This window comes from Rhea americana, unplaced genomic scaffold (assembly GCF_003343005.1).
Source record: "Rhea americana isolate MKP2758 unplaced genomic scaffold, rheAme1 scaffold_297, whole genome shotgun sequence".
Classification (NCBI taxonomy): domain Eukaryota; kingdom Metazoa; phylum Chordata; class Aves; order Rheiformes; family Rheidae; genus Rhea; species Rhea americana.
This window is the reverse complement of record NW_028186420.1, coordinates 495,779-520,654: the sequence shown is the minus strand read 5'-3', so window position 1 is coordinate 520,654 and position 24,876 is coordinate 495,779. Positions and strand designations below refer to the sequence as shown.

General features: G+C 50.8%; 2 protein-coding genes across 2 annotated transcripts in view; both read right to left on the bottom strand.

The window, feature by feature from the left end:
• Positions 1 to 252: 252 nt before the first annotated feature.
• TMEM11 (transmembrane protein 11) lies at positions 253 to 8,964 on the bottom strand. Its single transcript, XM_085309374.1, has 2 exons — positions 8,857 to 8,964; positions 253 to 1,065 (listed from the first exon to the last, which is right to left on the bottom strand). The coding sequence occupies exons 1-2, from the start codon at positions 8,919 to 8,921 to the stop codon at positions 549 to 551; spliced, it is 582 nt and encodes a 193-aa protein (XP_085165500.1). The 5' UTR covers positions 8,922 to 8,964; the 3' UTR covers positions 253 to 548.
• Positions 8,965 to 11,103: 2,139 nt separating this feature from the next.
• The window catches only part of NATD1 (N-acetyltransferase domain containing 1), a 15,954-nt gene continuing 2,181 nt past the window's right edge, over positions 11,104 to 24,876 (bottom strand). The window contains exons 2-3 of the mRNA XM_085309407.1: positions 17,466 to 17,785; positions 11,104 to 14,692 (exon numbers count right to left, since the gene is read on the bottom strand). Of these exons, the coding sequence (XP_085165533.1) occupies positions 14,576 to 14,692; positions 17,466 to 17,785 (437 nt within the window). The 3' untranslated portion in view covers positions 11,104 to 14,575. The remainder of the gene's footprint in view (positions 14,693 to 17,465; positions 17,786 to 24,876) is intronic.

Here is a 24,876-nt window from a genome sequence, read left to right as displayed (position 1 = left end):
AGAGCAGCAGCAGGTCTGTATGTGCGTCCAAGTATGTAACTATCACCACACAGGTTCTCAGAGGGAAGACTGACACCTCTGTCCCCTGGAAGCACACTATAAAAAGGAACTATGTTAACAGTAAAGAAAATGCAAAAGTATTTGAAATTCTCATCCTTTAATGGTCAATGATAGCTTCTGGCTGGTTCTGTGTAATACAATTAAACAATATACTTAAATGTTTTCAAAAAAAAAAAAAACCCTTATCCCTCCCCCCCCCCCTTTCTTTATATAGCTTGCTTTCTCTCGCAGACATTCCACTGCTGGATTAGACTCCCATGGCCTAACATACAGCTCTCTCACGTCACCGCATATCCACATTTTAAGTGTAACGAAGAACTGAAAAACCTTGGTGCACCTGTGATGTGTTATTTTAAAAATAACAGCTCTATTAAACCAACTCCTTCCCAGTCTCCACTCTCTGCTGCTTCTCAAAGAAGAAAAACAAAATGTTACTGTGGGAGTCTTAATACACTTGTCTTTGCGGGTTTCTCTCTTCCCTGCTGAAATCATACAGCGTAGAGTTCATAGATCTTCTTTACACAGTACACCAGGGCAGCGAGTGCTATCGTGTTATGCAGTCTCTTTCTGTGCAGGTCGTCCTTCCTCACCAGCACCACTGGAGTGGAGGAGGTGAGCGTATGCAGGGGCAGGCGGGAAAGTTTATAGGCATCATACTCTACTTGGTACTTGCAGCAAGGATCAAATTGCCAGGAGATACCATAAAGGGTGCAGCAAGCCATGCTCAGCACACCAGCAGGCAGCGAGATGTAGTGGGAATAATCTACTGGAAGTGCCAAAGGGGTGAAGAGACAGGTGGTGCCCGCTAACACAGCCGTCTTGTGCAGGCAGTTCCCGACAGTGATCCAGCGGGCTGTCTCATCACCAATGCGAGTGGGCTCTATCACTATGTATTTGTACTGTGCTTCCAGGGCCTGCTCCAGCTCGTACTCAAACTGGTCCTGAGCATTCTCTCCATTGTAGATCTCGTGCACGATGTAACAGTCCGTGGAGGACAAGGTGACCCTGTTAACAGGAAACACAGGATTAGACCTACAGAGTTTAAAGACAGACTCTCCATCAACCCAGTTATAAGAGCATGAAGGAAAAAAAAATGACTGAAGTCAGGGCAGCCCCTCAAGGTCACTCAGCCTCTGTTTAACAACAAGCAGCTTTTACAARTCCAGATTCATTTCACATCAGCTAATTATGCTTTTTATGTAAAAACAGTCATCCTAAAATGAAGCAGCTTACCTCTTGTTAAATTTTCCTAGCTTGCAGAAACTAAGAACATTGAAAAAACAGGATCTTGTGATCAGCTCAGTTTTCCTAAAATGGTTCCTCACACCAATCCCCAAGTAGCTGCTCTAGAGATGCTGTAAACATCACACCTCGGTGACCACACTGGATGAATGAATGAACCACAGAGACTCAAGGAGTTTTTAAATAAAAACTAAGACTAACAGCTCATTCATTGAAAGGGCAAGTTGCATTGGACATTTGAGAGAAAGCACCTTCAAACGCATTTGCTTTCTCTCCACAATAACCACCTCTTCGCCCTCTATGCAGCTTGCTATTTAGTCTTCTATGTCAAATCCAGCCTACGAGGATGGCAGAGAAAAACTGCTGCAAGTGAAGATGAGAAAGGTAGCAGAGCACTCAATTTGTTACAGAATGGTTCGCTCTCTCTGCTGAACTAGGGGACAGCAAGCAAGAAAGGAAAGTTTTTAATCAAAATAGGTTTTAGCAATCAAAATAAAAAAGTTTGCTTTACAGTAGCTCCCTGCTGACAGGCAATCCACAACAGACTTGTACACCCCCCGTCTGAGTATCAGCTTTCAGCTACCTAAAAACCACATCAATTTCCAGCTTCTCCCCATCCTCCTCATGCAGAGCAAGCATCACCTTCTTGTAGCAGGCCATTACAACTAGTTATAGCTAGAAAAAAAGGATTATGACYGTTTACCTGTACTGAGAAAGAGTAAAAACTATCCATTAGAACACAGTTACTTCTCCAGTTTAGAAGGCGGGTATTTTGCTATTTCTGACATATTTGTGCTTAACCAGAGCAAAACTGAACACGTGGCTTTGCAAGGATAAAAATATCTGGCAGATTCCTCTAGCAGAAGGAGAACAAATTGCACACATATTTGACCTAATCACAGCAGACAAAACAGCCTCATGCCAACAGCATTAAGACCCTCCTGATATTAGGAGGCAAGAGACTGCTAAAATAAAAAAATGAAACTAGCACTTTTTGCTCCATTAATACAACGGTACTTGTGTACATGCACTGGAAAATAAGGGAGAGAAAATACGCTTTCATGAGCTGCTGCGTTACCAGGTATTACCCTTAACATGCAGCTTTGTTCACACAGTAAAGGGTATCATGCAGTGGCCATCTGTAATCAAGAATATTGTTAAATTACAAGTCAGTGCCAGAAGTAGCTGCTTTTGTGAATAGTGGCAAACACATCAAACAGCAGGAACTAAGATGCACCAATCTCTCCCAAAGCTGAATAATAAGAARTTTCTATAAAAATCTGGCTGGTATTTATATAAACCTACAAGGAAAACTCCACTTACAAGCCAGTTATGAGGTTCTTTGCAGTACATTTCCCCTTTGGTCTGTTCACAAGTAGAAGGAGAAATAGAAATCCACCGAAGGCCGTGTATGCTAGAGGCTCGTTTAAAGCCACCACCTTGTCAAACATTGTTAGGAAATTTGAGTAAGACTCTTCACCTTGATTTTCAAGGCAACCTTTCCAACTGAAGGATGGATCGTGTACACGATTAACCCTTTCAGCACAGGATGTCATGGGCTCTGGTGTTCAGCAGTGAATTGGCAAATACTTAAAGAAAAAATTTTATACAAGTGCCATCCTTTCAGATTTAACACAGTACTGTATTTTTTTTAAACACAACTAAGCATTACACACAGAATTCATTAATCAGATGTTGCACTAGTGTGCTAAGGAGACAGCTGGTAATGGTTTCTGCCAAGGATTTTTTCTTGACCAGACCAGATGCAGCTGCAGCCAAATCAAGAATTCCAGTTTCATTTCATAAGACATGCTGAGACTTAAGGGAGCTCTGTAAAACAACACCAATGACTACATGAAACTACTTACTAAGCCATAATGACTTCAGTGAAAAACTATTGCTGAAAGGCATTTTCAGCACTGGGTCAGCTTCCAGTTTAACACAGCCCTCCAGATAAAATTATTATTTCCTTTAAAGTAGCATTTTTCAAGTTGAGAGAAGATTCAACAGTGCTTAGTTTCCTGTAACTCCTAGAGCCACACACTGTGGCTCTGCAAAACAGAATTAGAAACCAAATTCAACTTGCATAACCATGAACTTGTCTGAGGCTTAGGAAGAACATGACAGTCCAGTCATCCTAGGATCTCTCTATGGTCAGTGGGAAAATAAGGAGGAAATAAATTCATTTCTCCCTGCCTGCAGAAGAGCCTTGAGCAGCTGGGCATCTCTCTCTGGAAACTTAAGTGAGGTAACTACATTACATGTGATGTCTCCAGACATTGGCTAGAGATCCTACTGTCCGTCTTTCCCGGAGCCTTGGGCTCTGCCAGGCTCTGGGGCTTTATAAAAATTGAATTTGAAGCACAATCCTTCCAAGCCAAAACAAGCATAACTTAAAACATTTTTCACCTGTGAACTAAATGCACAAAAGCTTCTTCTTYGGTAGAGCCCAGCCCCCAAACTGTGCTGTCTCTTCAAACTAAGTCCTTTATTAGGGGACTAAATCTGTCAGAGTGCTCGAGCTGCAGCTGGCAAAATGGACAGCCCCCAAAATAAAGGATAAGGAATGAAAAATTAGCTGTTTGAACAGTAGGACACATGAAGAAACACTAATACAAGCAGGACTGGCAGGTCAGAAAGCCTCTGCTCTGTAAAAGGAAGTGGAGTTTATCATATATTTCCATCCAAGAAGCGTCTGCTCTTGGAGGAAGGGAAGCAGAAAGCAGAGTTGTTTGAAGACGACACAGAAAGAGATGCAGCTGAGATGCAGACTTCTGAAAACAGGCTTCAGAAGGTTTTAGACCATCTCAGGGTGCAGAGTACGATTGAGGACTTCAACTATGAAAACCCACGAACACAATTTCTCCTGACACAGCCTTTCAACTGAACAGTTGCACATGAACAAATCCAGTCAAAGCAATTGGATTTGCTCTAACCATAGAGACCATGGAGTTTGCCTTTTGGAACTTGCCCCCCCCCCACCCTTCCCAGCAATGACAAATAAAAAGGCAGAACTATGCAAATAAATTCCGAGCTGGCATCCACCAGTTGTGAAGTACTGCTAATTTTACATAAACTCCATTTCACTTAAAAGCACAGTAAATAGCCCCTGTCAGAGATACTCTAGTTCCAGAAGTCGTAAAATACTGACACATGTTCAGAAGTCCAGTGTGCTATTTCCTAGACAGACCAGAATCCACAAAAAAACAGGCATTAACACTATTCAGTCAAATAATTTTCCAAGACCCACTTTCCCCTGCCACAAGAAGGTGGCTATGGTAATCCTTGACCCTCTCCCAAAAAACACTTGCAAAAAAAAAAAAGTTGTACAACTATTCTACAAGAACAGTTTGGAATTTCCACTAAATAGTTTACTCTGCTGCAGCTTCATGCATCCCATTCTTGAGAACTCTTCAAATGCCTCATTCCTGATGCCAGCTGCACACACRGTGAAATGTGGCAGTACGCTCAACTATTTATATAAGTAGATATATAAATCAAAACAAAATTCATTTAAAATCACTAATGTAAAATTTGGTAATGCCAAGATTATAAGTAAGGACTCAGTTAACAGAGCTATGACCAACAGGAGGGACAGAAGTGTCTGTCCTAGCCACAGGGCAAGTTTCAAATTACATCTGGAATATCTTCCTAACATGGGAATATCGGAGAGCACCAAGAGAAGGATACTGCAGCCGGCTGAACAATGGAAACTTCAGCAGTTTCCCCAGCTACAAGCCTCAAAGCAGCTCTGTTTCTCTGCCTCCAATTCGAAGGGGGTCTTCTAGCTGTTCTTTCAAACACCAGCCTGTCTGGCTGAATGAAAGTTTCAATCGGGCAACCTCTACGGATGAAGAAAGAAATGCCCTTCTGAGGGGGGATAATAAAAGGCACAATGCCAGGCAGTGTGAAAAGACTAAGTTTTGCCAGGTGTCAACAGGCAAAGGGAGAAACAAAGGAACAGTCTGCTGAAAACAGGGCACATGCCAATGTCCTGGAATAAATCTCAGCATCTTCCCACTGCCCACCCGGAAGGGAGAAAGACTGAGCCTCACAAGTGTGTTGCCTTTAGCCTGATGGTGTTCCTCAAACTACCAGATGTACTTTTGGCTAGGATTTCAAATCCTCCAACTATTTGAATTCTGCAAAATGCCCAGAATCACAATTAAAAACAACCTCTACCTGCACAGAGGCATCAAGCACCAGTACAGTCCTAAGTAAAAAAAAAAAAAAAAAAAAAGGGGGAGGGGGGGGCTTTGAACCCCTCTGTTAAAAAAAAACAAAACAAAAGGCCCCACATGTTAAGTCCTGGACAATAGAAATGCTCAGAGCACCAGAGAGACATTCAGTTGAACTATCGACTAAGACAGACCCGTTTGATTTGTACTTAAGAGGAGGAAAGCCTTGCAGTAGTGTGATAGGTAATGCCTGTGACCCCAGAAGTCTGTCACACGCAGCGCACACACATAACATCTAGTTTAGCAATACAACCAGGGACTCRAGGCTGGTTGTGTGAATGGTTACAGAAGAGGCACATTACAGATGGTCAAAGCACACTGTCTAGAGTCATTATTAGCCTCTCAGCTAAGCTTGAGTAAGTTCAGAAAGTCTGGGCAACATGAACTCAAACACCGTAACAGACTAAGCTTCCCTCCCCCACATAAATYCTCCTCAAAATTTCATTTAATTTCATCATGAAAAATGAGTTGTGGCCTGGCTTTAATTTCCAGTGGAAATACTCCACCTCAAAGTCTAATTCAACACAAATTTATTTTTTTCCACTCAGGAAAGCTCCATGATATGGTATACAGGAAGTGCTACAGATCCAAGCTAAAATATCTGGCTGTTGTTTCTCTATTGAACCCCTCTATTCTCAGGCCATTGGCCACTACTGTTGAGTCTACAGCTTTCAGAAGGCTGTTCTCAAAAGTCCGTGAATGCACATTAAAGTAGAGGAAAAAAGTGGAAAAAAAAGCATAGCATAAAACAAGATTTCCAATCAAAAGGTGCACCTAAATATACATGGGAAAAAAAAAGAACGGGAAAACATAGGTGAGATCTTCAAATAGCCTTGGCAAATGAAGACAACACCTACTAAGGAAAAAATAACCAGGCCATAACAGAAAACACCAGCCACCTGAGCAAAGCGAGGTGTCAATTTTAAGTGAACTAATGATTAGCCAGGCTAATGGAAACAGGTCAATCATTGCTCTAAGCAAACAGATTACCAGAAATCTGAGCAGTACAGGTAATGAAAGGAGAGATCTTTAAGGGTGCAGAGAAGCCAGTATAGGTTAGTGGTTATGACATTAAAGCTGTTCTTTCTGGAGTTTGTTAGAACATCTCCCCAGGGAACAAGCGGCATTCTGTTTTGTGTTCTGGTGGTCATTGTGCTGAATTTTATACACAAACTCCAAGTACAATTCAGCGTCTGTTCTGTATAAAAAGTTGTTTTGGTCTACAGATTAACAATTCCCTTTAGACAGTCTCCATTAAAGAGTCTATCCAGAATGAAGGAAAAAAAACCCAAGTATTTAGTGGGTTCTTTTCAGTGCTTTGAGTTCTTTTTAACCTTATTATTTCACCACCAGAGAGTAAACTGGAGTTCACAGCCAATATACTTTGAAATTAACATCTTTACACTTACTCCTGGTCAGAAAACTACTTTTCAACCAATTACAGAATCCTATTTTTTCAATAAAGTCACCCAAAAAAAGCATGCAGTCTCCACAGATATAGTTGCTGGACTTTTTTTTTAATGAGTTAGTCTAGTCTAATAGCAGACAGTATTTTATTCACTACCAAGTCTCCTGACATTACCTCCCAACACAGATGCCTTTCAGACTAGCTGGCTGACAAATACAAAAATACCCTGAAGCAACTCATTTATGAGAAAGCTGGATCAATATATTCAGTTTGAAGGACAAGAATCCTGTTCAGTGTAAGAAAACTGTACTTGCTATATAAAAAGCATATGTCATCATTTGATGACAGCGCTCTGTCAGCTTTGCCTTTTACACAACCTGCATTGCCAGCAGCCAAACAAGATCGGTAGGTATGATTTAGGAGTAGACGCTGATTGAGGCCCACTCATGCCCATCTTCGCAACTGCGAGGAATGAGTACTACCTGAGTGACGCCACCTGACGCTCATCTGAAGTACGATCTTGTGCTAGGCTCACATGGCACRACACCTAACAGAACAAGCATCTTCCGATAGGGACTCCGAGGCACCGGCCAACGGTGTGTCATAGTCACAGATCAGCTAATGTCTTGCTGTGTCACATCTATCCTTACTTACATACTTCTCATTGTAAAAGGAAAGCTAATATACAGTGAAGGTCAGTGAGACAGGTAACTCATGTTTGTGAGTAAGTGTTTTTGATCATAAAATGAAGATGTATCACAGCTAAAAAATACTTTAAATTACAGCTAGATTATTGTATAGTTCACAGATTAAGTTACACAGCAACAACTTATTTTTAAGTCTGCATGAATTTTCATCCTGGTAGGATGATTTTCACTGAAGTTAAGTACTCTTTTTCATACTTTTCTTCATTCCTATTGGGAGGAATRGTGTGCAGGTCTGCCACATGAAGGCTCTTCATGTGTTTAGTTCTGGGGCAGATGCCAGCACTGGGTGCAGACACTTTTACTACTATGCCACTGAGCTCCCTGGTATTCTTAGTTGTTTATATAAGCCACACTGATGCAGTAATTCCATCAGCTCTTCCAATTCAATTACTTCAAAATTTCCTGAACACAGACAGCATTCCTGCATTTCACACTGGCACCGGGATTTTAAGCGCTACTTGCACCTCTCCTTGGCGGCATAGATTCAGCAAGACCAAAGAGCGATACTCTTGAAATACCGCAAGGGAGCAAAATGAAGCAAAAAACACAACAAAAAAGCTATCAGGGAAATCAMAGTCTCTGGGTAAAGCAGCAGAACAAAAAGAAATTTCTGCTCTCCATAAAATTGCAGCTGCTTTCAGAAGCTTCTGGTTACATTAGTCAGCCCCACGGCAAAACAGGACAGCGTAAGGAAATAGAGGAATTAACTACAGATTTTGAGCAGACACAGAACTGCGCACTCGGATTTTAGAGCGGCTCAACAAGATTCCTCTCCTTTTCCTGCCTTTGGGAGGACCCAACTCCCACAGCCGCTGCGCGGGCAGCTCCCGCGCCTCCTGGCTGCTCCCGCCTCCCGGCGGCGGCGAGGCCGGTGCCCGAAAGGCGCCTCGGGGGAGCCCGCGCGGAGCGGCCGCCGCCGCCGCCGGGGAGCCAGGTCACCCTGGCGGGGCGGCCGGAAAACCCAAAAAAACCAGCCGCGGAAGGAGCCTCCCCGGGGCTGGCCCCCCTCCACCCCGGCCCCACCGCCGCGGCCCCGCGCGGGCCGCCCTGACCTTCCCCTCAGCGCCGCCGCCTCCCTCCCGCGCGGCGCGGCGCGGCGCCCCCCGCCCTTGCTCGGGGGTCGCGGGGAGCCCCGGGGAGCCGCGGCCCGTTCCCTCGCCGCCCGGCCTCCGCCGCGGCCTCCGCCCCGGCCCCGGCTCACCTCTCCCGGCCGCCGCCGCTGTTGGTGCTGCCGGGGCCAGCGCGCCTCCTTCCCCAAGCCGCCATCTTGGAGACACTCGGCTCGCAAATGTCTCCGCCAAGGAGGCCCAGGCCAGCCCCGCCGCCTGACGGGAAATGTAGTGCGCGGCGCCGCGCCGGAACCGCTCTGCGGGCGGGAGCGCCCCGCCGGCGCCGACTACGATCCCCACAATACCCCGCGGCGGCCGCCGGGACGTGCAGTCCCGTCGTCGGGCCGAGGGGCGGCGCGGGCCGCGGCGCGGCCGCCGGCTCTCGCCTCGCGCCCGGTGCCCCGCGCGGTCCGGAGGCCCCGGGCCCGGCGTGGCAGGAGCGCGACTACGAGTCCCGGCGTGCCCCGCGGCGCCGCCGTGACTCCGCCGGGAGACGAAGCGCGGGAGCCGCTGCAGAGCTCCGGCCGGGGCCGGCGGGAGGGGCGGCCCGTGCGCAGCGCCTGGGTGGTTGTGTCTGCCGGGGGCCGGCAGGCCTCTCCGGCGCCGTCTCTGGCTCTCGGTTCTGCCGCGACTTCTCCAAGGAGAGGAGCTTTTCTCTCGGGAGTGTGTTTTCCCGTGACGAGCGGCTGCTCCCTTGCTCTGCGGCCTCCCCAGGCCCAGGGGTGCCGGCAGCGCCCAGCACGCCTGGGGGAGCACGACCGGCTCTGCTCCGGCCCTGGCTCTGATGGTCCCTCCTGTGCCGTTCCCCACCTCCCGGTCATTTCAAATATGCTTCTCCTGGTGGTTCTTCCTCAGGAGATGCTAAACCTCCCAGGAAAAGGAGCAGGGAGCATTTCAGTGTGCACAGTGGGGATAAGCAGGGTGTGTTTTAGAAGCGAGTGAAGCTGTCTTTGTACCTCCCCTTCCTAGCAAATGCATTTTTTAATAACAATATCTACCAGCGATGTAATATGACTAAAGAGAGCCAAACCGTGGTTACCTTCATCTTCTTGGGCATTGCGAGGCAGTGCACCCGGGCTGCTGGGCCCTCCTGCAGCCCTGCTTTCCCTGCCACAGTTTTGAGGTTCGGTTCTTGCTGAGGTGGTTARTGGTGCATTTGCATCCTGTCTAGGTCCTGATGAAAAAGAGGTGCTTGGAAAATGTTCCCAGCATGGCAGAGCGCGCTGCCAAGCGGTGGCATTGCTGGGGCAGGCCAGAGCACAGGACTTTCTGGAATGTGGAATGTAAACAGAAAGCGTTACTAGCAACAGCCTGGCTTTGTGTTATAACCAAAGCCACAGCTCTGTGTCTTGGGAGGAGCAAAAACCCAAACGCTTGCCTGTTCGAATTGCAACCCAAGTGCCACATGCCACTTCTCATGTTGGGTCAAATCATAACTGCAAATAAACCATCACTCTGTTCCCCCCAACACCCCCAACCCTGGGATTTGCAGCTACTGCGAGTCTGCCCTCAGCCTCTGTGGCTGGCACCCAGCTTTAGAAAGCAGTGTAAACACACTGTCCTGGGAACCTCTAGCAGTGAGTGCTCCAGCTGCATTCCCTAGGCTTAGGAGCATGAGGGCCCCAGGAGGGAGCTTCCTTGTGTTTTTCTGAGTCACCTGCCCATCTACCTTGCCCTGGATGAGCACATCAGGAAAAAATTCCACTTGCCAGCTATTTAAATAGCCTTAATGTTTTCCAGCATCTTAAACCAATGAACGCAAACATTTAGTATTGCTTCACAAGAGGCTGCATTTGCAGGATTACTCCTGATCGCTATCTGGCCCTAACTCCAAAGGGAGGATCAGTTAGCATGAGCAGAGGAGGACTGGCCAGCAGAGAAGAACCAGTTAGGATCCCACTCGTCCTAAGCTCTACGCAGTCACCACCAGGTCAGTCAGCTCTCAACAAGGCCTGAAATAAAATTCAGTAGCTTCAGCCCATGCCTCCTTATGTATCTGCAAGGGGAGCATCTCACACTTGCCTGGGATTTGGCTCCGAGGTGCTCCGTGATCTGTGTGGTGTACACAACTGTGCAGTGCAGTATGTCTCCCACCTGCCAACTTTTGCCTTTTCTTTCRCCACCTCCCAGACACGCATGTAATAGGTATTTTATGAGATTTGGGGCCAGATTTGTTAGAGGATTTGTTAGTTTTGAGAATTATTTGACAGGAGCTTGTGAAACAGGCTCTCTGCTGAAGTGACCCAGCCCAGCTCTAATGGAGCTGGGGATGCTCCGAGGTCCCCCTGGTCCTGTGGGCACACCCTCCTGCCACACATGCAGCAGTGAACCACTACAGGTCAATTAAGCCACACTTTTTATTGTATTGTATTCCATGCAATATGTTCATGTTTTATAGTATGACAGAGGGAAGGATAAAGATAAATGTTAGACATAAACAAAAGCAGAAAGGTCATTTGTAACAGGTCCTGAGAAGGAAAGGCACATCGTAACCACTGAATTCAAAAGAATGGAAACCTTGGACAGAGGAAGACAACTCTGGGAAGCAGATGAGAAAGGGGGAGTTCAAGTTGGGTGATGTGGAAGCAAGTTTGACAGCAATTTGTATTTCCCCACTTCCCAAAGTCTGTAGTTCAAATGGGTTTGGGGGCATCAATATTCAACCAAACCACTTCCACACTCCCAYTGCTGGAGAGAGTCCAGGATCCCCAACTCTTCCAGGCATAGTCAGCACCACGGAGCGGCCCAAGGCAGAGGAGGGCTCAGAAAGCTCCTTCCTGCACAGGCGAGCAAGGRAAGGGCGGCTGGCAGAGAGGCAGGAGGGAGGACTGCCCAACGCCACACGAGCCCCCAGCCATCTCCCACTCGACGGTGCCAGATCACAGGAGCTTGGAGGACTGCAGCATCACTGCTGACCTGTGGGTATTGCTATTTGCCGACATCAGAGAGCAAGGGGAAGGAAAGGCCAGGGTGGAGGGTGGATACAGCAGTAGAACGGTTGGCACAGACACTGGCAAACATCTCCGTCAGGTCAGAAACTGAAGGGATTGTAGCACCTCAAAGGGAAGCAGCAGCAAAACCACGTGCTGTGCCTGATTTAAGGCAGTGATTGCCACTTGTGATCCAGGGCCAGGAAGCACGAGGTTCCTGCCAAAACAGCATAAAGAGCTCCATGGCTAGGCTTGGACATACGGACCCCRCTGATGCAGTGACCACAGCACATCTCTAGTGAACCATCTTCACGCAGTGGACACAGAGTGGTACTCCTGGAAACCGTCACACTGTGGAAACTAGCACAAAACCAGGCCAAGACTTTCAGCTCCAGRCACAAGCTATTGCTCCTGAGAGATCTCTTCCAAGCTCCCGGCCCTGCTGCATCACAGATACACTGGTGCCTTTGAAGAGGTGATTCAGCTTCACTTTGGGACCAAGAGCAGGGATGGTTCTGTCACTACTCAGCCAACCTTGCTCCTGTAACTAGATGTTGAAGTGTATTTYGCCAGTTGAGGAGCTAGCATTTTGCAGGCTAGATTTCTTCTTGAGCCCCCTTTCTTTAGTTCTCTACCCATGACACTTTCCCAGTCCCTCTAAGACATCTTGAAGGCAGCAGCCAGGCTGAAATAGGCAGCAAGAGGGCAGAAGCATGAGGCAGAGGCAAGGCTGAAGCCTGATGCTTCTCCTGAGCAGCACAAGCCAGGGACAGGGCTGCCACCCAGCCCAGCCTCAGGAACAGGGCACAGGTCCCTCCTGAGATGGGCAGGGGGTTTCACAGCCCACACCAGGGCAGGGATGGCATCTGGGAAGGTTTTACTGAAGCCCACGTGCAGTGGGCTGCATCACACTGGTGGCAGACAGCCTGCAAGCAAGCCTGGGGCTAGCATCCCCTGAGCAGCAGRGCAGGCAGCAGGGGCTTCGCCTTGACTAGACGGCCAGGAAGAACACGCTGGGACCTCCCTTGCTGAGACYGCACATGGGTCTCCATCTCTTGCTGATCCAGCTGACAGCAAAGGCTGTAGGAGCTCTTGCCTTTACCTCTGTGGACTTTGCACTGGGCTCTGGGAGAGGGCTGCGCTCTCTTTCGGCCAGGGCTTCGTTCAGTCCACAACATAGATTGTAAACTTCAGTCTCTACTGAGATAAGCTAGCTTTGGATTTGGCCTCCAGGTGAAAGGCTCTTTATCTCCTTCTGCCTGGCTACAACCCCTCGGCTGAGCTAGCAGCTGTTCYGCGACAGCGTGCCAGGAACACTGCCATCCACAGCCCAGCCCCCCACCCTAGCGCTAAATCCCAAGTGCTTGGGGGGGATCCCTCATTCTCCAGGGTCCAGCTTAGGCCCTGAAAAACCTGGGCAAGGAAAGACAGGCAACAATCCAGAGCTGATCTGCACCCTGCTCTCAAAGCTACCATGACGGCATTCTCTCTGCATCTGACAATGCTGAGCCGTGCTGCAGGGTCATTCCCGACAGGCAAGCGCGATACGCAAGCGCTTGGCTGCATTCAGGGTGAGAGCCCAGCRTTCCTCCTTGCCACTAGTCAAGGACCCTGTTGTACCACCATCGCCTGGGGACACGGCAGGGCTCAGAGCTGCAAGGAGAGGCAGCGAGCAGATGGGTGATGCCCCGAGTCAGAGTTTGTTTCCAAAGGCTGCAAGGAGGGGAAGCAAACAACTGTAACAGCCAACATCCATGCAGAGGCAGGTGGCTCTAGCATCAAACCTTGGAGGTGGGACAGGACCAGACCCTGGAAGCCTTGCTCCCCTGTTATTCCTGGGATGTGGTGAGGGCTTGAACCCCTAGGTTCTGGGGCAGAGACCCAGACCTTGAGCTAGGGGAGATAGGAGGACCCTTCTCTTCAGTCACAGGCAGCCAAAGGAAACCACTCAGTCACCTGTGAAAGCCTGTGACATTTCCTCATCACTTTGCTGTGCTGGGACACCAGRCCTGGCTGGAGAGGGCTGGTGTTCTCCTCCTGAGCAGGCTGGGTCCACACTAGCATGGACAATACTGACACCACGGACCAGAGATGGGAATGGCAGCTTGGGCCCTACAGGGATCTCACGGTGGGGCTATGTACAGAAGGCTGTGACAGGAGGCAGCGCCTGCCGCTCAGCCGCATTTCTTCCTCTGCGCAGTCATGCTGCGTCCGCTCTGCTGCAGCCCTTGAGGACGAAGGCTACTGCTGAAGGCCGCTTCTTGCTTGACTCCTCCCTCTCTAGGCTTGAAGGTCTCACTGTCCCAGTGCCACCATGGCCCACAAGTTCTCATCTGCATCCCATGAGGCTTTGGGCAAGGCTTGGTGCTCAGCAGATGCTCCTGCACTGGAGGATGAACCTGCCAAGTGGCCTGGACTCCTCTACCACCTCCCTCTGCCCCATGAGGCTTAATCCACAGTATTTCCCCAGCAGCTGGGAGGGAAGGGGAACTGGTATCCCGCAGACACCCCCTAACCAACATCCCCTCGCAAGTTCACGGCCATTGCCAGGCAGAGGGGAAAGGGTGCGATGCAGACTGAGCCATCCCCTAGTCTTGCGATGGAGTTTGGTGGAAAAAACATCCTCTTCCACTCCCTGGCTTGAGAAGAGTGCCAGGGAGAACATGTGCCTGGAGCCAGCCCAGCCCAGGGGCCATAGCCATGCTCACACATGGGCAGAGGGAAGGAGGTCGTGCCCCCACTCGTGCACCACATGGACACACTTAAAAAAATGGAAATTGTGAGTGTGGGAGGCGGGAGGGGGATTTCCTGAGACCGCAGAGAAGCAAAGGCCGCGTTGAACAGTCAGGGACAGGCGTGCTGGTGTCAGAGCAGTCCTGCCTTAAGGCTGTAAGTGTTCCAGGTACTGCGGCAGGGGGTTCTCCTTGACGTATTTCTGAATATACCAGCATGTCAGATGAGCTTTCAGGTCCTCCTCTACCACAAAGTCCAGGGCTGCCTGCAACCAAGCAAAACACAGACAGGTTATAAACAGCTCCCGCAGCTGATGCTCTCCGCAGGGCTTGCCAGGATGCTTACAGGAAGCCACTGGATGAGCACAACACAGGGCAACCCTGCTCTTYTGAACTGGCTCTCGTGGTGCCTTTGTACCGCTCCAGAGAGCTGGGGCTATGCTATCCCGCCTGCGCTGGCCATCCCTGCAGCCCATGCAAGAGAGGCCTTGACTGCCAGGAGCTGCTGTCAGCCTCCAGGACGTGGTGCCCCACATCTCACCTCCTTTATGTGCAGGAGAAACCCGATSGTTCCTGAGGGACTCTGCATCCCCTGTCCTCTCCCCAGGAGTGGATGGAGCTGGGGTGCTCACATCACAGAGCGGCCATCTGTGCGCCAGAGGACATGGTTAACCAAAGCCGTGCCATCTCCCTTCCTCTCGGACCCTACTGCTGCCTCCAAAACCTCCCGAGGGGCAGAGACTCCCCTGTCCCCACATAGAGCCAGGGAATGCACCAGGTTGTCCTCATGTCCCCTCTGCATGAAGTGGATGGAGGGAGAACACTGTGGGGGGGAGGAGTGCAGCCATCCTGCTGCGGCCTCTACAGCACACATGGTCCCCAATTCAACCAGGGGCACRCAGAGACTCCCTGGCAGCCCCAACACATGTTGGCAGGCAGAAACAGCCCAGTGGATGCCACATTGTGGGCAACCCAGCTGTGTCCAGGGTCCAGSCCACTGTTGTCACAGCTTGCCCTGGCTTACAGGGATCAGGGAGCAGTCATAACCCCAAAGCATCACCCCACAGTCTCTACCGCCACCATGCTCAGCAGCTCCTCAGCAACCCCTGCATGGCTTCAGATCTCAAAAACAGGACCCCAGGAGGCAAAAAGGACTCCTAAGAACCTTGAAGATTTTAGGTAAGGCACACCAATGCCAGGAAGAGATGGGAAATCAGCTCCTGAGCAGAAGGGGAAAGGGAGCAAGGACTTTTTGCCGAAAGGAGGAAAGGGCCAAGTTTGGGCTAATAGCTGGATGCGCTGGAACTCACCCAGCCTCTCTTGCRGCCAGAAATAGGAACATCTGATCACAGATTTCCATCTCTCCTGCCAGCGCCTGGGAAAGGGAGAGAGCAGCCCTGCCACCCAGACACGGCCTCGGTGGCACTGAGCCTGCAGGGCAGCTGCTGCCGAGGCTGAGGCCATGGGTCCAGCATGGAGCACGTGGAGGAGCTGCCGCCTCCTGGCAAGAGCAATTGCTTACCCATGCACCCCCAACACAGCAGCATCGCCGCTGCACTGAACTATCTCACAGCACCCAAATGAAGCACCAGATGCTGGAGGGCTCCTTCTGCAAGGAGCTAACCCTGAGCGGCAGGGGGTACCCAGCCCCTGCACCAGAGGAGTTTGGAGGTGGTGGGGAAACCTCTGTGGACCTCTCCAAGTTTCKGTCTGGAAGAAGGTCCAGGACTGGGTTTAGAGAAGGGGAATCTCTGCAGCAGATGTGTCCTTCTGCCAGCGGAAACCTCAGCCGGACACAGAACTTKGAAATCCAATGGGGGGCTTTAATATAGCAAAGAAATGCCACTTAGGGACCGCAGTGAATGTGGAAAATGCTGTTTGTGGACCCCAGTAAGCTCATGGACCTCCAAGAGCTTCAGCCTCTTACATTTCACCAGGTCCCCAAACCACTATTTCTTTCCCATCAGTTCCAGACAGGCCACCCAATCATGGGACAAGCCGCTCTTGGGTGTAGAGGACTTGGGAACACTCAGCAGCCCCCAGTCCCCTTTTCCCGCAGCCCTCAGATCTGATAGAAATGAGAGAGGAGCTGGAGGAAGCAAAAGGATCAGCAGCTTTCTATCAGTAAGTGCACAGCCCTGCTCACAGAGGGAAGGGGCTGAGGAAGAAGGTCAGACCAGCCAAGACCCAAAATGCAGCTGGCCAGGAGGGGAAACAGCCCTGAGATCAGCCCATGTGTGTGAGGACAGAGACCACCAAAGTCTGCGCACATGCCACATAAACCCCAGACTCTGCTCAGGGAGCCGCTAAGGGCGAGCGATGTCTGCAGTGACCGTGCCAGGGGATCCTTCAAGTGAGGAATGGGGTTGGGATGAAGCAGAGGACCAAAACTTTGACTTCGTTCTGCAGCAGGAGTGCTGAGATAGCAAACTATCTCCCAACCCTAAAGCTAACAGCCACCCCCACCTGCGACTGCAGCCAGTAAACTGGTCAGGAAGGAAGCAGGGCAGGACTGGGGCCATTTATCAGAACTGATCCCACCAGGCTGTCACTGGCCATATGGCCTGCACCTGGCTCCAACAGCTGCTTTTGGTGTCTCCCTGCCATCACTTTATGGCTCAGTCCTCACTGCCTCTTGTTTGGAAGGGATCTCAGCCCACCCAACCTGCTCCCTGTCCCTCCGAGGCCCTGGGAGCACCTTGTCCTTTCCCAGCACGATCCCTGGGAACCAAGAGGAACCACGTTGCAGGAGACAAAGAACCCAGACTCACTTTGGCATAAACCCCAGGAACATCCCTCCATGTCTCAGCATCCCCCAGGCACCAGTTCTGCCGTCGGCCCTCAGGACTGGTTTAACACCTTGTGAGGGTTTTGTCATCCCCAGGATCACTCCTTTTCCTCTGGGATCTCACTTCATCGCTCTGCGCCTCTCTTTCCTATCAGGGCAGAGGCAACTTCCATGGAGCAAGCAAGCAGTGCTGACTGCTAACCGYGACGGCAATGGCTTCTCCCGAGGGAAAAGGGGGAGCTCCAGCATACCTTGGCGAGGTGCTTGGCTATTCCTCTTCCTCGATAGGCGTCTGGTACCTCCGTGTGCTGTAAGTCCACGATCCGCTTCCCCACGTATTCGTAGAGTAGCACTGCTCTGTCGTGGCAACCTGGGGGAGGCAAGAGAGCAGTGAGGCTCTGGATGTCCCCGGTGGGACAGTGCTGCTCACCAGGAAAGCCTGCACCAGGGCACGGAGATGTGCCACTGGGCTGCTGGGATGGCCCCTGCGGCCCTCCGAGACCTGCCCACAGGACCGGCTGTGGCCTCAGGGGGGTTGCACGTGCTGGGACGGGTTTTGCTTCCAGTGATGCTCAGACAGCGCTGTTGACCCCCTGAGGTGTAAGCAGRGACAGGCTTGCTTGACATTTCCAAATTCCTGAGCTAGGGGCAAAATTTCTACCCATCCCTGTGTATATCTAGTGCCAATATAAAACATTCAGGCAGGAAAGCAGCCAGCAGTGGAGGTGTGAGGCGTATGAAGCGGAAAGCAAGCAAAGAGAGGAGGGGGAAGCTGACCCAGCCAAACCTTTTCTCTGTACAGCAGGCAGCTTTTTACCACGGTACATAAAACAAGACAGGATTTCTTGGTGTRGGATTGCTACACTTGAGACCTACTGAGGACAGGCGCTTTCCRGGGAAGATGCTGTGAGAGAGATCTCACAAATGCACAGGAAAAAGTATGCACAGGCGTGCATGGGTGCACACATGCACACGTACATTTACATATACACACACATGCTTCCTGTCACAACACCGACATTTCTCACAGCCGCTTAGATGCRGGGGAAAAAAAAGAAAAAAGAAMAGAAAAAAAGAAATTTCAGTGCATGTGTAAAACAGGAGAGCTAATAATAYTCCTCTGGCTTCGTCTGCAGAACCTGAACTTCTGTCTTCAGCTCAAAGGCAAACATTTCATTTCTGGAAGTTTCTTTTATATATTTAAAAAATGACTTTCAGAAACAAAAGCTTCCAAAAGAGACATTCAATTACAAYATGGAACCTTTTCTTGCCCTCCAGTGTTTATTGGAAGATGAAGGGCCACAAGTTCACCTGTATTTACTAAATATTTCAGCTGAGCTCAATCTGCTTTACTGCACTGCATTTTGACTGACAGCTGCGGCCCAGGCTCCCTGATGCCTGTATTTGACAGGTCCGTTTGAATTTTACATTTTGAGAGCATCCATCGTGCCTTGATCAGCCTGGCAACGCAGCCGCGTTTGAAGTYGCTGGACGCGAGAGGCCCTGGCCGCGCGGGCGCAGCCCTGCTGCGAACCGTCTGACCCCGTACTCATCTGTTCAGACACCAGCCAAGCTCCAGCTGAGCAGCAGTTCAAGTTTTTGTTCCTGCTCCTTTCAGGCAAAAGATTGATCTCTCTTATGCGGATGGAAAGCTTTGCATTTCCAGCATGAATTTATTAATGCTGGTTTCCTACCTACTCTTTCTTGTGCCAATATCATCCCTGGGCGCACATAAATCTTTTCCATTTCTAAATCCTTTTCCTTGGCACACCTGCCATCCCCTCCAGGTAGTTACAGACAGTAATCCTGCCCCTCAACCCTCAATTTGCCAAAATGTCAAGCTCTTTCAGTCCCCCTACAGTCCACACCTCTATGATTAACGCACAACTGAGCCTCCATCCCTGCCACAGCCCCTTCCCAAATCCCTGTTTCTCGGACAGGGCTGACCCCAGTCACGCTCTGCCATCCAGCAAAGGGCTCCCTGGCACACAGGGAGCAGTTTTGCTTTGCAGACACTGGGATCCTGGAAATCCTGGCTCGCGTGTGCTTTTTTCCACAGGCATGTCCTTTCAGTGACCCATCCCCACCAGCAACTCTGTAAGCAGCCCAGGTTTTCTCCCACCACGGGAGATGTGTTGGGTGCAGATGCATCCTGYGCCGTATGCAAGTCTGGACCAGTAACTCCTAACTCTGCAGCTCCTCCCCGAAAGGCCATCGGGCAAGCCTGGCACACCCTTCCGCTGCCAGCCTCCTCTTGCACTTTCACAGAAAGTGCATTAATCTCCCAGCATTTACTCCCCAGCACTAACACAGGCCAGGCTACAGTGTTGGCCTGAGGGTGCTTCCATCCACAGCGTCTACCATGCATGCACCTTCAAGAGGGGTTTGCAAGCTCTTGTTTTRGTTATTCCCATTTCTCTTCAACTGCAGGGTCTCTGCTCCCGTGGGACCTACGTGGGGGAGAATTGTGGTGTTCCTCCACGTGGATCCAGGTGGCCATGGGAAAGCCCAGAAGCAAAGCAAGCAGCTGTGAGACCCATCTCTGCCTCGAGAGAAAGCCTGCGCAGGTCAGAGCACGGCGCCACTTCCCAGAGTCTCGGAAGGGAGAAGTTGGTGGAAGTTGTCCGTTAGGGGAGGCAGCAGCAGCAGCAGCGCCAGCAGCACTGAAAGTCATAAAATTCTGTATAATAGTTGCTTTCACAGGCTTCAAGCTTTCTGCTCTGCTCTCTGTATGTGCTGAAACCTTCCCTAGCCTCTTCCTGAAGTTTTGTAAAGTTTAGAATGAAATCTTTCTCCGAGTCATGTCACAAGGTCTTTTTTTTTTAAAAAAAAAAATATGCAATCTGTAGAAAAGTATCACACAAACATGCATCTTAAAGCCAAAGACAATACAGCATTTAAAAAAAAAATCTCAGATCTGCCCCAGACAGTTTTTCCTCAATATTTGCCATTTGTATTTCAGAGGCACCACAAAACGCAGGGGGGACGGGAGGCTCAGGGTGCTACAGGTACACGGATGGACACATGCAGAGCCCAAAGGATTTCAGAACTGAAACAGGCTCTGCAGAGGGAGCAAGTGCCCTCCACACTATGGGAACAGAGGCCCCAGTTCAGAAAAYATCCCAATTCGGTCAGGTAGGTGAATGCGTCTTTACGCGATCTCCTCTCYGCTTTGGCGATCGGAGCGGAGCCCTGCCTTGCTCTGGCAGCCAAGCTGGGAACCYGGTTGCCCCTCCACCCATCACACACAACCCGTGTCCGGCTCCCCACTGCGACACAGCAGCGGATGCAGGGCCCTCAGTGCATGCCTGCAAACTGAGCACCAGGGCTGYGAGAGGAGCTGGTGGATGGGGCCAACCAGAGACCGATCATGATGGTGAAGGGTCACAACAAATGTCCCCTGCAGCCTCTTCAGGCAAGAATACGCTAAGCCAAACCTGTAAGCTGGGCACTGCTGGACTCGCTGGATTGCACTGCCACGGGGGCTGGAAGTGGAAAGAAAAGCCTGGATCTCTAGAGGAGAAACAAGCTAGGATCCAAATGGATTTCAGTCTTGCAAAACAGCACCCCACCTGGATTCTCTGCTGTTTGCAAGAGGACTGTGCGCTTGCTGCAGCCCTGCCTCCCCGCGGAGGCCATCTCACGGTGCAGGTCTCGCAGGAACACCCTGTCCCGGACAGCTCTCCCTGTCTCGAATGTGGTTGAAGTCGGYGAATGGCTTGTGAGGGCACGGGAAGGGCTGGCCAGTGGAAAATGCGATCGCAGGTGCCTTGTTTCCTTTGAAACACCCTCTCTGGGACTCAGAGCCTCCAGGAACAGTAGAGTGAAGCGGGCTGCTCCCAACAACCAGGGCTGTCCCTGGGTTCTCCATGAGTGACTCGGGGCATAACCTGTTGTTTTCCAACCAAGGGCCTCTCCAGGGACTGGCAAGGAGGAAATGTGGGAGCAGAGGGGCCTCGCTGCGATAACAACGCTGGCGGCAGCCTCGCTGCTATGCAGCCTCTTGGTCCTGGGGGCTGTAGGGTGCCCCCAGGCCCCTCTTACCTTTCYCCATCCCAAGGGGGAGGAAATATTGCAAAGCTGAAACAGTTTAACACAAAGTGTTAAGCACACAGGGAGTCAAAGGCAGTGCTAACCTCTTGCAGTGACCTATCAGGAGCAACCTGGCCCTGGACTCATCATACCGGGATTCATCTCCAGCCTGACAACCTGGAGGGAGGCCCTCCCACAAACAAACACGGGGAAGCAGCAGTGCATTTACATCCCTGCCTCTCTCGGCATCACCTGGACGCCTTCCCTGCCCTTTCCATTACATCCCGGGGTCTCGGATCCAAGCCCAGGTTCTGCAACAGCCCATTTGACTCCTTTTGGTAGAGCTTTGCACTTGGATCCCACTTGTTCCCAGGGATGCAATTCCCTCTGGATAAGAGGGCACACAAGCAGAAACCACACCAAAGAGCGGCATGAGAGGGATGCCGCAAGTCAGCCTCCCGCCTGTCTTATCCCTTTAGACTTCGGGGCAGGGATTTTATTAGCTTGCCAAGATGGAGCTTAGCAAAACACTCTCAGGTCTTGGCTGGCCCTAGCAGTGCCCCAGTAAGCCTGATAATGATGTTTGACTTGCAGACACTCCCTTATGCATCACTTCGGCTTCGAGACTACCATTAGCAAGGAAGTCTGAGTCAATGCAAATCAGCGCCGGGCAGAAAGGAGCACAGCAAGAAAAGTGAGCAAGTGGAGGCTGCGTGATAAAAACRGCAGAGCAGCTGGTCCCCAGCCCTCCCTTCCCCCTCCCTTGAATCATCATGTGCATCAGGAACTAGAAGTTGTTCCAGAAGGTGGGAAAGGGCCAGAGGAGAAGGACCAGGCCTAAATTTGTTCTCCGTGGATGGTTTGTTCCAGGACTGCAAGAACCAATGGTACGACACTTCCCAAGCAGGCCAGACAGCTCTGAGCAGCAAACAAGGCCCAGGAGCTGCAGTCAAGGCTCAGCTGCACCATCAGACACGAGTCCCCAAGCCAGGCAGCTCATAGTGAACCTGATCCTAGCCCAAAAGTAGGAAAGGGACACRGCAGGCATTAGGGGAGGCCTGCAGGCAGCGGCTCAGCCCGAGCGACACAGTGCTGGTCCAGCGGATGCCAGTCCAATGGCTGCCCCGACCCCTCTAGCACATCCYTCGCTGACCACCTCTCCTGGAGGATTGCTGCCAGGACACACAAGGTACCAGGCAAGCGGATACCGCAGCATCGGTGGCTACAGCGGAGCAGAGCRGAGGGAACCGCTGCCACGAACCCAAGGCGCTCTCCTCTGCACTGGCGCCGGCTCCAGCCCACAATACACTGTTGTGCGCACGGGACTGGAAGCAAAGCAGGGGCCAGGAGCTGGCTGGCTGCTTTGTGCTGCTGCCTTGGGGCCAATTTCTGAGCTCGGTCACTAGCCTTTGGAGACAGCATCCAGGATTGAGATCCCTAGATCCTTTGGGCACTGCTTCTGCAAAGCCRGAGAGCAAACTGGGGGGGAGCAAAATACAGCCGCATCTCCCGCTCTCAGAGCAGAAAAGCCTGGAAGCAGGCAGCAGGTCAGCTGTCCTGGCTGCTGAGCCAAAAGGTGACCGCTGAAAGCTCACAGGCCAGCTAAGAGGAACAAGATGTGCCAGGGAGTGCTCGCATCCCAGGCTGGGGGTCACTGCGTGCCAGTTGCTCCCCACCAAGCAGCTGGCACGTTACTACGGAGAGAAAACACAACAGACCACRACAGGCAGCGCTGAGTAGAGACAGCATAGCCGTCGGCGATGGGCCTCACTCGCAAAACAGCAGCAGYGCGGGTGGGGGCAGCACGTGTGTGCACCACTGTCTAGAAGAAGCTACCCAGTTTCGRGGGTTGTTTGAGGTTACCATGGCATGGGAGAGGTGTGGTGCCACCTCGATGCCAAACGCCTGGTGAACAGATCCCCTTGCCTCCACCACGAACAGAGCAGCTTTCCCTCCTGGCAAGCACCTGCCCCAGCAGCGAGGTAAAGGGTGAAGGAGGCAGGATCTGTGCAAATTTACCTGCACAAAGCCAAGCCCAGGCTCCCGATGAGCTCTCGAGACTCAAGTCAGGAGTCTGTGCAGGCAAGACAGGAGCTTCAAGCAACTGGATCCTGCCCAAACCCAGCAGCTGGGGAAAGAGCAGGATGCTTGGGAAGTGTGGCTTGCTGCCCCCACATGCTGAATGAATGGGAGCCCATGTGCACAAGAAGCCTGAGACACCACGGGGAAGACAGAGCTGCTCCGTGTGTGCCACGAGCCCATCTCCCAAAGGCRGAGGGCCTGATATATTGGATGGACACTCTGAAATCCAGCAGGTCACTGCTAAAAGTGCAGCTCCCCTGGCCCAAACAGCCAAACCAGTAGGCAGAACGAGCTGTTGGCTACGTTGGGGTGAGAGACTCTTTCCATTTCTTATTTTGACCAGAAGTTATCTTGTAACCAAAAAAGAACTTTTCTTGACAAAACTAGCCTGTAAGATTTTTGTGGAAATTTTCAGTTTTGACAAACTGACATAACAAAGTCATTGCATCAAGAGTTTTCTGGCTAGCTCACGTTGTTAGCCACATCTTAGCTGATTACAAACCCAGCTGAGCTTCTTACTTTCTGCTTTGCTCTCAGAAGGGTGTAACAAAGCTCAGTGAGGTCTGSTTATAATCAGCTTTGCTTTCAGCTTCTCAGTGCTTCTGCATTTGGGATGCATAAGAGAAGAAAATGTGTTAAAAAGGAAACAGCTGTTTATCAGAGTTTTAAAACCTAGTGTAGCAGTGAGGGCTCAGAGGAAGAGAAAGATGGGGGCAAYTGAGAACACACCAAATGCAATTAACACTTTTCACATACGAGGAGGTAGTCCTGACACAAGYCTACATGGAAGCACAAACAGGAACACAAAGCTAAAGATGCTGAGTACTGACACTTTCATAACAACAGGTCTGAAACACCATAAAAAATGTAAAATGGTTATAGGAGTTATCTTAAGAATACCACCACAGAAAGCTTTCTAACTCCAGCATCACACCACTACAGACCACCAAGCTGCCAACCCAGAGATTACCAGAGCCTGATGCCTTGGTCCATGAGCCACAATCCACCTGTATCTCACAGCATACACACTCACCAACTGGCAGGTCACAGTGGAGCTACAGCTTGGGGTCTGGCCCATTTCTTGTAGTTCCCTGCAAGGAAGACCTGCAAAAGCATCCAGTCCCACCAACAGTCATCACGCCAGGAACGGGAGCAATGAACGAAGCTACTGAACCAMCACCGACCTCCGCGCTCCCATGGGGACGGTTATCTTTTCACCATGCTCTASGGTTTGTTTGTTCTCAGCAAACGCCTGTCAGGTACGAGGATGGACAGACTACCCACACTGCACGGATGTTAGTCAACCCCGTGGTCAGAATATCTCCACGCTGGGGCTCTGCAGCCCTGCCCAGCTCTGCTTCATTACGCAGCCAGCACTGAGTCGCTGGGCGGCTCTAACGATGCTCCATTTCTGCAAACAATCCTGAGCTGCACGGAGATGAGGACAYGTGAGGACACGGTACCCAGCAGCATCCCCGGCTCCCTATCAAGGGCTGACGTTTGAAACGCCAAATCAAGCTTTTGGATCATCACTCATTTGCTGAGCTT